This window comes from Ursus maritimus, unplaced genomic scaffold (genome assembly GCF_017311325.1).
Source record: "Ursus maritimus isolate PB19 unplaced genomic scaffold, ASM1731132v1 scaffold_27, whole genome shotgun sequence".
NCBI lineage: Eukaryota > Metazoa > Chordata > Mammalia > Carnivora > Ursidae > Ursus > Ursus maritimus.
In genome coordinates this window covers 392,825-405,106 of record NW_024425230.1, presented here as the reverse complement: position 1 = coordinate 405,106, position 12,282 = coordinate 392,825, and the positions used below count along the sequence as shown (strand labels likewise).

Genomic DNA, 12,282 nt, shown 5'->3' with positions numbered 1-12,282 from the left:
AAAAAAAAAAAAAAAAGAACAAGGATGTGCCTTCCCACAACTCTTCAACATCATACTGACTACAACTACAGGATATAAGGACAACACACACAAGTCAATGGTATTTCTACATACTAGCAATGAAGGACAGGAAGCCAAAATTCCACAAAATATCTAACCAAACTATCTACTCAGTACCTGAGCAGGTCCACAGGCAATTCCAACTATGTGTTTGGTATCCAGTCCTGGCAGTGCAGCAGGTTCCGGCTTGGTCACACGCAAGGTGTCAAAGTGCTGGCACTGGTCGTTGCTCCCCCAGCTATGGACCTCGCTGTCCTCAGTCAGAGCCAGGCAGTGGGTGGAGCCTGCAGCCACATCAATTACCTTCTTCCCTAGGAGGAAAGAGTGATACAATACAGCTTCACACCTGACTTCTGCTGTGGGTCATTCAGGTCAGGGGGTATTTAATGTCAACTTCTAAATGATAATTCATTGCTTTAATATGCATAATTCACCTGCTTCATGTATGTTATTAAAACCCATTACATTTTACTAGCTACAATTTATTAAGACCCACAGCCTGAAAATTAAATAAGGTATGAAAAGATCTTTTCCTTACCTTAATATGAAAAAAAAGTTACTTTTTTCTCCTTATTCAGATTTTCATTCAGAAAGAGACAAGTGTATTTTAATTAATCTTGAAATCATATTCTCCTTCCCAAGGTATAACCACACAAAATATATTCTTTTTGCCTCATAGAGACTATTTTTACTTTTATTTTAAAGATTTATTTATTTGACAGAGAGAGAGAGAGACAGCGAGAGAGCGAACACAAGCAAGGGGAGTGTGACAGGGAGAAGCAGGCTTCCCACTGAGCAGGGAGCCCGATGCGGGGCTCGATCCTGGGATCACAACCTGAGCCGAAGGCAGACGCTTAACGGCTGAGCCACCCAGGTGCCCCAAGAGACTTTCTATTTTTAGAATATTTTTAGGTTCAGAGCAAAACTGAGGAAAAGGCACAGAGATTTCCCATATACCCCCCACACCCCAACATATGCACAGCCTCATCCATCAACTATTTGGGGTTTTTTTGCATATGAATATCTACTTGTTCCAAAACCATTTGTTGAAAAAGCTACCTCTGCTTCATTGTATTGCCTTGACTCCCTTGTCAAAGATCAATTAACTACACTTAAGTGGGTCTATTTCTCAGCTATTTTGTTCCAATGATCTATTTGTTTACACTTTAGTCAATGTCACACTTTCTTGATTACTGTAGCTTTATATTAAGTCTTGCTGTTGGGTAGTCAGTCCTCCAACCTGCCCTTCTCCTTCCATACTGTGTTTGCTATTCTACGTCTTTTGCCTCTCCACATAAAATTTAGAATCAGTTTGTCTTGCATTAAATGTGTAGATCAATATAGAAAGAAATGACAGTATTTGGTGTTCCTATCCATGAACATAGAATATCTCTCAATTTATTAGTTCTCCTTTGATTTCATTCATCAGTTTTGTAATTTTCCTCATATAGTTCTTGTACTTACTTTTTAGAGTTACACCTATTTCACTTTTTTAATACTAATGTATTAAATTAATAAATACAAAATGGTATTTTGTATTTATTTCAAATTCCACTTCTTAGTTGCTGGTATATAGGAACTAAGATATATACCAAGTGACTTTGGTGTATTAACTTTGTATCCTGCAACTCTGTTATAATCATTTATTACTTCCAGCTTTTTTGTTGATCCTTTCAGATTTTCTACATAAACATTCATGTCATCTGTGAAAAAAGATAGTTTTATTTCTTCCTTCTCAATCTGTATATCTTTAATAACTTTTTGCTGTTTTGTTGCATTAGCTAGAACTTCCAGTATGATTCTGAAAAGAAATGGTGAGATGAGAGATCTTTTTCTTATACTTTATCTTAGTGGGAAAGCTTCAAGTTTCTCACCATTAAGTATGATGTTAGCTGTAGGATTTTTATAAATATTATTTATCAAGTTAATGAAGTTCTCTCCATTCCTAGTTTGTTGAAAGTTTTTATCATTAACAGGTATTGGATTTTATCAAATGCTTTTTCTGCATCTATTAATATGATCATATGATTTTTCTTATCACTCTCTTAATTTGATGGATTACATTAATTGGTTTTTGAATGTTGAACTAGCCACCACTGCATATGCAGAATAAATTCAACTTGGTGGTGATGTTTAATTCTTCCCATACATTGCTGAATTTGATTTGCTAATATTTTGTTGAGGATTTTTGCATCTATATTCATGAGAGACGTTGGTCTATAATTTTCTTTTCTAATATTTTTGTCTGGCATTGGTTTTAGGGTAATGCTGGCCTTGTAGAACGAATTAAGAAGTATTCCCTTTGCTTCCACTCTGAAAGAGATTACAGAAAATTGGTATAATTTCTTCCTTAAATGTTTGGTTGAATTCACCAGTAAACCCATCTGGGCCTCATGCTTTCTGTTTTGGAAAGTTATTAATTATTGACTTAATTTAAGAAATATAAGCCTATTCAGTTTGTCTACTTCTTGTATGAATTCTGGCAAATTGTATCTTTTAAAGAAATGGTTCATTTCATCAAAGTTATCAAATTTGCGGGCATAGAGTTGTTCTTAGTATTCCCTTATCCTCTTGAAAATGTTAATAAGATCTGTAGTGATGTTTTCTCTTTCTTTTCTGATATTAGTAATTTGTGTCCTGTTTTCCTTTTTTCTTAGCCTAGTTAAAGGTATATTGATTTTATTAATCTTTTCAAAGAACGAGCTTTTGGTTTCCTTGATCTTCTCTATTATTTTTCTGTTTTCAATTTCATTGGTTTCTTCTCTAATTCTCAGTATTTCTTTCCTTCTTCTTACTTTGGATTCAATTTGCTCTCCTATATCTAGTTTCCTAAGGTGGAAACTTAGACTACTGATATCTTTTTAACATCCATAACCACACATAATTACAATTTTTTTTCTTATGATGAGAGCTTTTAAGATCTGTTCTCTTGGCAACTTTCAAATATACAATAAAGTATTATTAGCTACAGTCACCATGATGTATATTATATCCCAAAGGATTATTCACAACTAGAAATTTATACTTTTTGACCACACCTTCACCCACTTTACCCACCCCCCGCAAGCCCCACATCTGGCAACCACCAATCTATTCTCTGTATCTATGAGTTTGGCAGGGGTTTGGGGGGAGTTTTGAGGGGTTTTTTTAGATTCCACATATAAGTAGGATGATACAGTGTTTGCCTGTCTCTACTTGACCTATTTACTCGGCATAATGCCCTCAAGGTCCATCCATGTTAACACAAATGGAAGAATTACCTTCCTTTTTATGGCTGAATAATATTCCATCATATGTATATACTGCATTTTCTTTATCTACTCATCTACCAGTGGGACACTTAGGTTGTTTCCATATCTTGGTGACTGTGAATAATGCTGCAATGAACCTGAGGATGGAGACACCTTTTTGAGTTCATATAATTACTTCCTTCAGATAAACACCCAGAAGTGGAATTGTGGGATCATATGATAGTTCTTTTTTTAATTTTTTGTGAAGCCTCCTTACTGTTTTCCAGTGTCTATACCAATTCACATTTCCATCAACAGCACACAAGGGTTTCTTTTTCTCCACATCCTCACCAACACTTGTATTTCTTCTTTTTGATAACAGCCATTCAAACAGGTATGAAGTGTTCTCCCACCTATGGTTTTGATTTGCATTTCCCTGATGATTACTGATGCTGAACACCTTCCTCATGTACCTGTTGGCCATCTATAATTCATCTTAGGAAAAATGTCTACTCAGATCCTCTGCCTAATTTTTAATCAAATTGGTTATGGGGTAGGTTTTTTGCTTGTTTTGCTACTGAATTTTAAATGTCCTTTAAATATTTTTGATATTAACCCCTTATCAGATATATGATTTACAAATATTTTCTCCCATTCTATATTCTATAGGTTGACTTTACATCTTAGTGGCTTGTTCATTTGTTTTTGAGAGAGAAAGTATGCCAGGGGCGTGGGGAAGAGGGAGAGGGAGAGAGAGAATCTAACCAGGCTCCATGCCCAGCACAGAGTCCAATGTGGGGCTTAATCTCACAACCCTGAGATCATGACCTGAGCCAATATCAAGAGTCGGACACTTAATCAACTGAGTCACCAGGCACCCTATCTTTACACTTTGTTTTCTTTCCTGTGCACAAAGATTACTTACTTTAGATTTTTCTTCTTTTCTAATATATGCATTCAATGCTATAAATTTTCTTCTAAGCACTGCTTTCACTGCATCCCCCAAATTTTGGTAAGTTGTTCTCATCTTCATTTAGTTCAAAATATTTTAAAATTTTTCTTAAGATTTTTTGTTTAACCGTGTGTTATTTGGAAGTTTGCTGTTTAATCTCCATGTATTTGGGGATTTTCCAACTATCTGTTACAATTTTTAGTTTAATTCCCTTGTAGTCTGAGAGCAGACATAGTCTGATCTCTCTTCTCTTCTTTTAAATATGTTAATGTGTGCTTTATAGCCCAGATTGTGGGCTGTCTTCATTAAGGAAGTTTTCTAAAACAAAATCTTTTTCTCCGAAGTGAAATGATACAGATATGTTTTTCCTGTTTAAATAGTATTAAAATATTGTATTTTTGCTTAATAGTAAATCTAACAAGACCAACACAAGGGATGTTTTCAAAAATGTCAACATAAAAAATAATTCATCTACAAAACACTACCAGAGTAAGGAGAACAATTCTATCTTGACAGCCTATCATACACTGACATAAGTGATGGCCAAAAGGACTGTACCATCAATCATTTAAATGCTTTCATAGCAAGCTATCTTTGTATCTAATAAACGTAGCTGAGGAAGCAGATTTCCTTTCCTAAGTGAAAAAAATATATAAACAAGAAGGCTAACAAAATTCAAACACAGTTCCATAACATACAACCAACTCTATTACCCTACAACTTATTTCAGAAACTTAGAAAATAATAAATACCATAATACCTTCTTGTCATCAAGGTATTAATATGTTTTAAAGATTTTATTTATTTATTTTTAGCGAGAGAGAGAGAGACAGCACATTCATGTGTGAGCAGGGGGAGAGGGAGAGAGAGAATCTCAAGCAGACTCCATGCCTAGCACAGAGCCCAATGCGAGGCCTGATCTCAAGACCCTGAGATCACAACCTGAGCCAAAACCAAGAGTCAGACGCTTAACCAACTGAGCCACCCAGGCACCCCAAGGTATGAATGTGTTTTAAAATAATAACGATGGGGAAAGAAACAACCAAGTCCCATTTAAAAGTCTCAATTCCAAACTCCCTTGACTAAAAAGCAAAAACATAAACAAAGTAGAATCTAGCTCAGGGATTCAACAAACTTCATCTCTCATGCAAACACAGGCCAAGGATTATTTTTGTGAATAAAGTTGTACTATAACACAGCCAGGCCCATTTGTTTACTTATTGTCTATAGCTCCTTTTGGGCTACAACAGCAGAAAACAAGTAGTTGAGACATACAATGTATGGTACTCAAACCTAAAATACTTACAGCCTACTCCTTTAAAAAGCAGTCTGCCCACCCCCTTTAGCACTACAGGCCACCTGATACACCTATCATCAAGCTCTTCCACACTTCAGAAGGCATCTGCAAAGCACACCTACATGCCTTGGCTCCCATTCTATCTAGAATGCATGCTAGATGCCCTTGAAACCAAACATGCAGGATTTATCCATCAAGGATAAGTTCAAATGAGACCACTTCAAGCATACCAATCCTATCTCCCACTCTGCTCCCACAGCACCATGCGTATCTGTCCTCTTAGCAATGTCTACAGTATAACTATCAGTAACCTCACCAACAGAAGTTAATCTCACTAGGGCCAGCTTACTTTGATGAATAGATGCCTGTCACAAAAAGGACTTATCAATATTTAATAAAACTAAATGAGTTTCAAATAAAATCTGGTAAGAATAATTCTACACCATTTTTTTAAAAGATTTTATTTATTTATTGAGGAGAAGCAGAGAGAGGCAGAGGCAGAGGGAGAAGCAGGCTCCCCGCAGAGCAGGGAGCCTGATGTGGGACTTGATCCCAGGACCCCGGGATCATGACCTGAGCCAAAGGCAGACTCTTAACCGACTGAGCCACGCAGGGGCCCTACACCATTTTTTAATAGAGACAAACTACTTTCCATTATTATCTATACCTATGAAAATGTGGGTAAAAGCCTTCTAATGATAAGTCAGTCATGAAATATTAGGTTAAAAAAAAAAGAAAAACCTGCAAACTTTAAAAGATTACTAAAGAAAAGCTTCAAAGAGTTTCAAAAGTTTACATCTTGCACTCACCTTGCAAGCCTTCCAAGAGTTTGGGATAACGAACATGTTCTTCTGTTCCATGCCCAAGTCTCTGGTTGTCACCTTTTCCCCATGAATAAACTTGGCCATCTTTCGTCAAAGCAATAGAAAATTGACTTCCACATCGAACCTTCACAACATCCAAGTCTTGAAGCTTTTCAATAAGCTTTGGTGTTTTGCAGCCATCACTACCGCCTCTGCCCAATTTCCCATAGTCACCATCTCCCCAAGACCACACCTGACCTAAAAAAACACAAATATATTAAGTAAAAATAACCGTACATCTTAATGCAACTTTTTTTTAAAAGATTTTATGTATTTATTTTTTTGACAGAGAGAGAGACAGCCAGCAAGAGAGAGGGAACACAGGCAGGGGGAGTGGGAGAGGAAGAAGCAGGCTCCCAGCAGAGGAGCCTGATGTGGGGCTTGATCCCAGGACTCTGGGATCACGCCCTGAGCCGAAGGCAGACGCTTAATGACTGAGCCACCCAGGTGCCCCTTAATGCAACTTTTAAATGGCTGAAAATACTCAACATAACCCATAACAAACCTAGACCACGAATATATTTAGTTAACACTATACAGGTGATACTGACTAAATGAAATCTAGTTTATACTTCAGGGTGATACAGAAGCAATTAAGAAAAGGACAGCTAGATTTTCTTTTTGTTTTAGCTAAAAGAATAAGAAAGTCCTGACCCTTACTAGTTCGGGCTCAATGACTGGGTTCAGTTCAACCAGGCAGTAAACACAGAACAAAAGCTCCACTGCCTCCATAAAATACCATAGCTTGGCCCATCACAAAAAGTTGCCACTCCCTGACCACTGTCTCTCAGGTCTGCCTGCACATTGTTCCTGTCACGCTCACCACAAGTTAACTGCATGACAGCATTTATTTCCAATAGCATTTGTTAGTATAATCTAATTAAATATTACATAAAGGGATAAAACAAATTACAAAAATATGGTCGGTTTCTTTTTACTCTGATAGCAAAGCTAAAAACTTCGCAAAAATGCAATGAACGTGAATTACTGGGGAAAAAAAAAACCTGGGAAAAACTGTAGAGGATGAGAAAAGAAATGAGAAGAAATGTAAAAGAAGAAATAAGTGACTAAGTTCACATTCTATTTTATATTACTTTATTTTTTTTAAAGATTTTATTTATTTATTTGACAGAGAGAGACAGCCAGCGAGAGAGGGAACACAAGCAGGGGGAGTGGGAGAGGAAGAAGCAGGCTCATAGCAGAGGAGCCTGATGTGGGGCTCAATCCTGTAACGCCGGGATCACGCCCTGAGCCGAAGGCAGACGTTCAACCGCTGTGCCACCCAGGCGCCCCTCACATTCTATTTTAAATAATCTTAACTAAAGATCAACAACTTTTTGTTAAAGTTCAGACGATATTTTTAGGCTTTATGGGCAATGTGGTCTCTGTCACAACTATCCAACTATTCCACTGTCACAGGAAAGCAGCAACAGACAATACGTAAGCAAGGTGGCATTCCAATACAAGTCTATTTGTGAAAACAGCCAATCCCTGATCTAAAATTGTAGCTGATACACTAGTGGGTGGTCAGGGACATAAACACACCAATGCTCAATGCAGCAAACCCATACACAAGCATCCGAGAATGTGTATACACTTACATGCCTTGCAAAATGCCTGTTGTTCACATAGCCCAGCTGGCAAGTCCCGCTTTCTCCAATGTTTTCAGTGACCCTGTCACCTAAGAACCAGACCTCACAGGTCAGGATGCTTCTACTATACCAACTGTCTCAAAAAATAGTAATGTAGCAGGGACATTTCCCTATATGACATCTGCACCAAACACCAATGTGAGGTAAACAGCATGTATAGTTTCCAATCACAGCAATTTAGTCAAAATTTCACACAGCTTTATTTACGTAGCAGTTTCACACAAAGAATTCAAGAACAAACCCTAATAAGGCTTATATAAGAAAAGACTTTCTGGTTAAGAGGTTTATAAGATCTAACAATCACTCACCAATGGACACTTAAAAACAACAAGATGTCAAATTGAAAGCTTCATGCCAGAAGAAGAGAACTTTAAGATGACTGATGGGACCATCTGTTCTCTAAGACTTACAGTAGAAGTAAGATGCCTCTATATCTATCCCTTCAGGGGAGAGGGGCCTATGTGGACATGAAGATACCTGAAATATTCTTTCTCCTCTCACTAAAGAAATCCCCGAGGGGAGTTAAGATGGTGGAGGAGTAGGAGACCCTAAGTTTGTCTGGTCCCTAGAATTCAGCTAGATAGTTATCAAATCATTCTGAACACCTGTGAAAAGAGACCTGAGAAAGAAATGCTGCAATTCTACAAATAGAAAAGCAAACACTCTGTGGAAGGTAGGAGGTGTGGAGACTTCTATGCAGGGTGATATATGTGAGGAAACTACAGAGAGGAAGGAGCCTGCTTAAAGAGGCTACTGCAAAGTATTATAAGCAGCAGGGCACAAAATCGGAACTTTTATGTCTGCTACAGTGGGGGACATCACCGGATTAAAGGCGCTCGGGCAGCAAAGCAGGGCGGAATCCCAGGTGGGACTGCATGGTCTCAGGATCCCCAGTACCACAAGAAGAATGGGAGTGGCTGAGTGAGGCAGAGTCCCCAGGCATCAGAGTGGGGAAGCCAATCGAAAACAGCAAGTCTAGGTGCCAGCTTTCTGCTCTGTGCTGCTGTAAACAGTAAACTGTGAACTGCTGCATGGTCACACAACTGCTCTCCAGGCAGTGTCCAGGCAAAAGGCAGAAGCTTGGCGAGACACCCCAAAGGAAAGAGACATTCTTTTGGAGACCCGAAACTCCGGCGCATGCCTGAGATAAAAACACTCAGTCGCAGGCTGGGTGAACAAAGAATTTGTACAGAAACCAGGGAGACAGAGTGATTGATTGCTTTTCTGTGAGGGCTCACTGAAGAGTGAGGGACACAAACTTTCAGCTCCAGGGATAAAGAGCTAGGCACCGCCATTTTCATCCCGCCATCAGTGCTGAAAGCCTTCAAGGAGCAAAACAGTGTCACACAGTACAATCTGGAGCCACTTAAACTAAGCCCAGCACCCTGGCAAGGGAGGCGCAATTCCACCAGGGCAAGGGTACCCAAGAATCGGTGCAACAGGCCCCTCCCCCAAAAGACCAGAAGGAACAACAACTCGATAGCACCAAGTTTACAGATGATAGAGAACTGCAAAACTTCAGCTCTTGGGGAAAACAGTATATAGCATTTGTGGGGGTTTTTCTATTCTTTACTCTTCCAGTTTTATTTTCGTTCACCTATTTTCTTATTTTTTTCAATCTTTTATTCTTTTTTAATTTTTATATATACTTTATTATTTTTCTTTGCTATTTTGGGATGTAGTTTCTCTTAACAAACAGACCAAATACACCCAGGATCTAGTTTATTGTTTTGTTCTGTTTTACTTCTTGTTTGATTTTTTTTCCTTATTTTGTCTTGCTTTTGTTTTCTCCTGGTTTGTTTTTTTCTGTTGTTATTTTTGTCTATTTTCTCATTTTCTTCTATTTTCTTCTCAACATAATAACAAGATGGAGAAACTCACCCCAAAAGAAAGAACAGGAGGTAACACTCACTGACAGGGATTTAATCAATAACAGATATAAGTAAAATGTCTGAACTAGAATTTAGAACAATGATTATAAAGATTCTGGCTGGGCTTGAAAAAACCATAGAAGACACCAGAGAACCCCTTACTGTATAAATAAAAAATTAGAATCTAATCAGTCCAAAATTAAAAATGCTGTTACTGAGATGCAGTCCACAAAAGGAGGCTCCAACAGCAAAGATAAAGAAGCCAGAAGAGAGAATCAGTGATACAGAAGAAAAAATGATGCAAAATAAGGAACCTGAGAAGAGTGGGGAGAAAAACAACTATGGGATCATGAAGGGAGACTTCAAGAACACAAATACCATAAAGCAAAATAATTTCCAGATAATAGGGGGTCCCAGAAGATGGGGGGGGAGGTAGAAACGTTCATTTGGACTAACTATAGCTGAGTACTTCCCTAATTTGAGGAAGGAAACAGGCATTCAAGTCCAGGAGGCCTCAAGATCAATAAAAATAGGTCAACACCTCGACATATAATAGTGAAGCTTGCAAATTTCAGAGACGAAGAGAAAATCATGAAAGCAGCTCCGGACAAGAGGTCCTGAACCTACAAGGGTAGACACATAAGGCTGGCAGAAGACCCATCCACAGAGACCTGGCAGGCCAGAAAGGACAGACATGATATATTCAATATGCATGCTAAATGGGAAAAATATGCAGCCAAGAATAATTTATCCGGCAAGGCTGTCATTCAGAATAGAAAGAGAGACAAAGAATTTCCAGGAAAAAGAGAAACTAAAGGAATTTTTGAACACTAAACCAGCCCTACAAGAAATATTAAAGGGGATCCTATGAGTGAAGAGAGAACCCAAAAGTAACAAAGGCCAGAGAGGAACAGAAACAATATACAGAAACAGCGACTTTACAGGTAATACAATGGCACTAAATTAATATCCTTCAATAATTACTCTGAATGTAAATAGACTAATTGCTCCTATCAAAAGACATAAGTATCAGAAGGGATAAAAAAACAAGACCCATTGATATGCTGTCTATAAGAGACTCATTTTAGACCAAAGACACAACCAGATTGAAAATGAGAGGTTGGAGAACGTTTATCATGCTAATGGACAGCAAAAGAAAGCTGGAGTATATATATCACATAAACTAGATTTTAAATCAAAGACTATAATAAGACATGAAGGACAATGATTCATAATAAAAGGGTCTAACAAGATCTAACAACTCTAAATATTTATGCCCCTACCTGGGGAACAGACAAATATATAAACCAATTAATAACAAAATTAAAGAAACACACTGATAATAATACAGTAATAGTAGGGGACATAAACACCCCACTCACAGAGATGGAAAGATCGTCTAAGCAGAAAATCAACAAGGAAACAAGGGCTTTGAATGACACACTGCATTAGATGAGACTTCACAGATGTTATTAAGAGCATTTTATCCTAAAGCAACACATTCCTCTCAAGTGCACATGGAACATTCTCCAGAAGAGATCACATATCAGGTCTCAACCAGAACCAAAAGACTGAGATTATACCATGCATATTTTCAGACCACAATGCTCTAAAACCTGAACTCAATCACAAGATAAAATTTGGAAGGAACAGAGATACAGGGAGGTTAAAGAGCATCCTACTAAAGAATGAATGGGACAACCAGGAAACTAAAAAGCAAAAAAAAAAAAAAATACACTGAAGCAAATGAAAATGAAAACACTACAGTTCACATACTTTGGGATGAAGCAAAGGCAGTCCTACAAGGGAAATATATAGCAATACAGGCCCTTCTTACGAAACAAGAAAAGTCTGATACACACAATCTAACCTTACCCTAAAGGAGCTATAAAAAGAACAGCAAATAAAGCCTAAATCCAGCAAGAGAAGAAAAATAATAAGATTAGAGCAGAAATCAATGAAATATAAACCATGAACAACAGAAAAGATCAACGAAACTAGGAGCTGGTTCTTTGAAAGAATTAATAAGATCGATAAACCCCTAGTCAGACTTATCAATAAGAGAAAGGACACAAATAAATAAAATCATAAATGAAAGAGGAGAGATCACAACCAACACCAAAGGAATACAAACAATTATAAGAGAGTTTTATGAGCAATTATATGCCAACATTAGGCAATCTGGAAGAAATGGATGCACTCCTAGACATAAAAACTACCAAAATTGAAACAGGAAGAAATAGAAAACCTGAACACACCCATAACCAGGAAAGAAACTGAAGCAGTAATGAAAAATCTCCCAACAAACAAGAGTCCAGGTCCAGGTGGCCTCACAGCAGAATTCTACCAATCATTTA

The 12,282-nt window shown here is 37.7% G+C and overlaps 1 protein-coding gene across 1 annotated transcript in view; it reads right to left on the bottom strand.

Moving 5' to 3' along the window:
- HERC2 (HECT and RLD domain containing E3 ubiquitin protein ligase 2) overlaps window positions 1-12,282 on the bottom strand; it is a 247,387-nt gene that overhangs the window by 172,161 nt on the left and 62,944 nt on the right. Inside the window, exons 15-16 of the mRNA XM_040642652.1 lie at window positions 6,349-6,600; window positions 178-371 (exon numbers count right to left, since the gene is read on the bottom strand). Of these exons, the coding sequence (XP_040498586.1) occupies window positions 178-371; window positions 6,349-6,600 (446 nt within the window). The remainder of the gene's footprint in view (window positions 1-177; window positions 372-6,348; window positions 6,601-12,282) is intronic.